This window comes from Mastomys coucha, unplaced genomic scaffold, assembly GCF_008632895.1.
Source record: "Mastomys coucha isolate ucsf_1 unplaced genomic scaffold, UCSF_Mcou_1 pScaffold12, whole genome shotgun sequence".
NCBI classification, from domain to species: Eukaryota; Metazoa; Chordata; class Mammalia; order Rodentia; family Muridae; genus Mastomys; species Mastomys coucha.
The window spans coordinates 13,394,349-13,397,422 of record NW_022196894.1 but is presented as its reverse complement, the minus strand read 5'-3'; the positions used below and the strand labels follow the sequence as shown (position 1 = coordinate 13,397,422).

Here is a 3,074-nt window from a genome sequence, read left to right as displayed (position 1 = left end):
TCCACCTCACACCAGTCAGAATGGCTAGGATAAAAAACTCAGGTGACAGCAGATGCTGACAAGGATGTAGGCAAAAAGGAACACTTCTCCATTGCTGGTGGGATTGCAAGCTGGTACAACCACTCTGTAAACCAGTCTGATGGTTCCTCAGAAAGTTGGACATAGTATTACCTGAGGACCCAGCTATACCACTCCTGGGCATATACCCAGAAGATGCTCCAACATGTAATAAGGACACATGCTCCACTCTGTTCATAGCAGCCTCATTTATAATAGCCAGAACCTGGAAAGAACCCAGATGTCCTTCAAAAGAGGAGTGGATACAGAAAATGTGGTACATTTACACAATGGAGTACTATTCAGCTATTAAAAACAATGAATTTATGAAATTCTTAGGGAATTGGATGGATCTGGAGAATATCATCCTGAGTAAGGTAACCCAATCACAAAAGAACACACATGGTATGCATTCTCTGATAAGTGGTTATTAGCCCAGAAGCTCAGAATACCCAAAGTACAACCCACAAACCACAAGAAACTCAAGAAGAAGGAAGACCAAAGTGTGGGTGCTTCAGTCCTTCTTAGAAGGAGAACAAAATACAGGAGCAAATATGGAGATAAAGTGTAGAGCAGAGACTAAAGGAAAGGCCATCCAGGGACTGTCCCACCGGGGGATTTATCCCATATACAGTCACCAAACCCAGACACTACTGTGGATAGCAACAAGTGCATGCTGAAAGGAACCTAATATGGCTGTCTCCTGAGAGGCCCTGCTAGAGCCTTACAAATACAGATGCGGATGCTCGCAGCCAACCATTGGACTGTGCAGGGGTCCCCAGCAGAGGAGTTAGAGACAGGACTGAAGGAGTTGAAGGGGTTTGCAACCCCATAGGAAGAACAACATTATCAACCAACCAGACCCCCACACTGGAGATCCCAGGGACTAAGCCATCAACAAAGGAGTACACATGGCTCTAGCTGCATATGTAGCAGAGAATGGCCTTGTCATGCATGAATGGGAGGAGAGGTCCTTGGTCCTATGAAGGCTCTATAGATGCCCCAGTGCTGGGGAATTGAGGGCGGGGATGTGGGAGTGGGTAGGTGGGTGGAAGAACATCCTCACAGAAGCAGGGGGAGGGAGGATGGATGAGGGTTCCTGGGGTGTGTGTGAACATTTGAAATGTAAATAAAGAAAATATCCAATAAAAAAGAAAAAGAAAAAAAGAAAACCAAGAACTCTAAAGAGCTTTAGCGCATTAGCACCAAATTTCTGAAAGCAGTAGAAGGAATGAGTTGCTATGGTCCATTTTCAGTGTGAAGTGTGCTAAAGTTCCTGGGCTGCAGATAAGCAGGCATCCCCAGGTTCCTCTCTCTCCTCCCTAAAGGCTGGAGTCAACTTATCTCACAATTCTTTAGAGTTGGAAAAGTATGTGTAGTCTGTTATGTAACTGAGTCTAGATCAAAGAAGGGGGGCAGTGGTAAAGTCTCAAATTATTTTTTAAATAAGGTACTATATCCTAAATGATGGGAAATCTGGAGAGCAAGTATTTGCCCATGAGAGAGAGGACAAACTTTCCTCGTATTTAGGGGTCTTTGAAAGCTATTGTCTCGAGGCAGACCACCATGTTAGTTGCTTTCGCCTTTTCTTTGTGGTCATGTCCCTTTTCTGCTGTGGAACTGTACATTGGAAACTGCTTTATAGTCATAAATCTCTAGACTTTATTACTACATTACCTTTAACAGTGGTCAAGATAAACTGGGTCTTGTGCTGTTATGGAAACCAGTGTATGTTTGTTTGCTCCACTGTTTACAGTTTATTCTGTGGATGACATCTGAAGGGAATCTGTCTGCACAGACTGACTGGCTGATTAGAACTTCAGTCCTGTAGAGAGGTTGGAAAGCTGAACGCTCAGAGAATAATCACCTTATCTTGGGCTAGCTTTAGCCCAGGGGAACAGCCATTTCTTGCCCACCTCTACTTTAAAACTAACATCCCGTGACTAACAGATTACAAACCTTTGGAATCTATTGACTGACTTAGATGACTTCTAGCGACCACAAAGCTAAGCATGTCATGAGATAGTATCTCAAGCCTATACAAAAGCCTCCGTCTTGCTGGTAACCGCCTCTCTGATTTACCTACCAATAGACTTTAAACTTGCCTTGATTTACGACTTTCTTTGTTCTGTGAAACTGTAAGACTGTTTCTGCGTTGGAACATGAAATTTGAGGTTACCTAAATCTGTGTTCCTGGGCCATGGTCACTCAAAAGGGTTGTGGAAGAAACTCTTATTCCCTTTAAGGTGAGAGCTGTGCTTCCTTACTCCTTGAACAGTGCTCCGAGGCAAGATGATTCGCTTCTTCCTAGACCCAGGCGGGGCGTCTAGAATTCCAGCTCTGGGGCTAGTTCTTCTCAGTGTCAAAACTGGATTTCCTTACCTAAAGTTTGCAGCACCGTAGCCTGAGAGACTTTGGCTCTTGAAAGTGTAGTGGGTAACAGCCGGGCTGTTCTTCCGGCATCCCAGGGTGTGGTCGGTAGGTGAGCCCGTGAGGGTGTTTCTGAGGTTCAGGTGAGCCTGGCAGGTGCACTTTGCCTCCCCCTGGGCCAATGGGCGACGCCGGTCCCCCAAGCCTCTCGGGCGCTCGGGCGGGACTGCGCTGAGCTCTGGCGATTGGCTGTGCAGCGGAGGCGGCCTGGGCCGGCCGAGGCCAGTGGGTCCGACGGAGCCGGAGCGCAGCGGCCGGGGAAGCGAGGCCTGCGCGGGGCGGCGGGCGCAGGGAGCGGCGCAGCCTGGACGCGCGCGGGGCCAGGCTTCCGGGAGTGACCGCAGGCCACCATGAACAGCGAGGGCGACCATAACTTCAGGCGGGTGGCCATCCGGCGGAAGTCAGGCTCCTACCTGCCGCCCGGGATCCCCCGGCCCTGGAGCAGGCCCTCACCGCACTTGCGGCGCCTTGACCGCATCGCGGTCCCGGCCCAGGCCGCAGGTACGTGTGGGTGAGCGGACCGAGGGTGTGCCGTGTGTTAGGGGGTTGGCGGGGTGTGTGTCGTGTGCTCCGGGGACCGGCGGGGG

The 3,074-nt window shown here is 49.6% G+C and overlaps 1 protein-coding gene across 3 annotated transcripts in view; it reads left to right on the top strand.

Annotated features, from left to right (window-relative positions):
* The first annotated feature begins 2,182 nt into the window (after window positions 1-2,182).
* Window positions 2,183-3,074, top strand: part of Fgd4 (FYVE, RhoGEF and PH domain containing 4) — a 175,418-nt gene continuing 174,526 nt past the window's right edge. For 2 of the 3 annotated variants that reach the window (XM_031363214.1, XM_031363215.1), the window contains exon 1: window positions 2,713-2,988. In XM_031363214.1, coding sequence (XP_031219074.1) covers window positions 2,838-2,988 — 151 coding nt within the window. In that variant the 5' untranslated portion in view covers window positions 2,713-2,837. Of the gene's footprint in view, window positions 2,304-2,712; window positions 2,989-3,074 lie in introns of those variants that run through there. The other variant, XM_031363219.1, reaches the window with a different exon arrangement.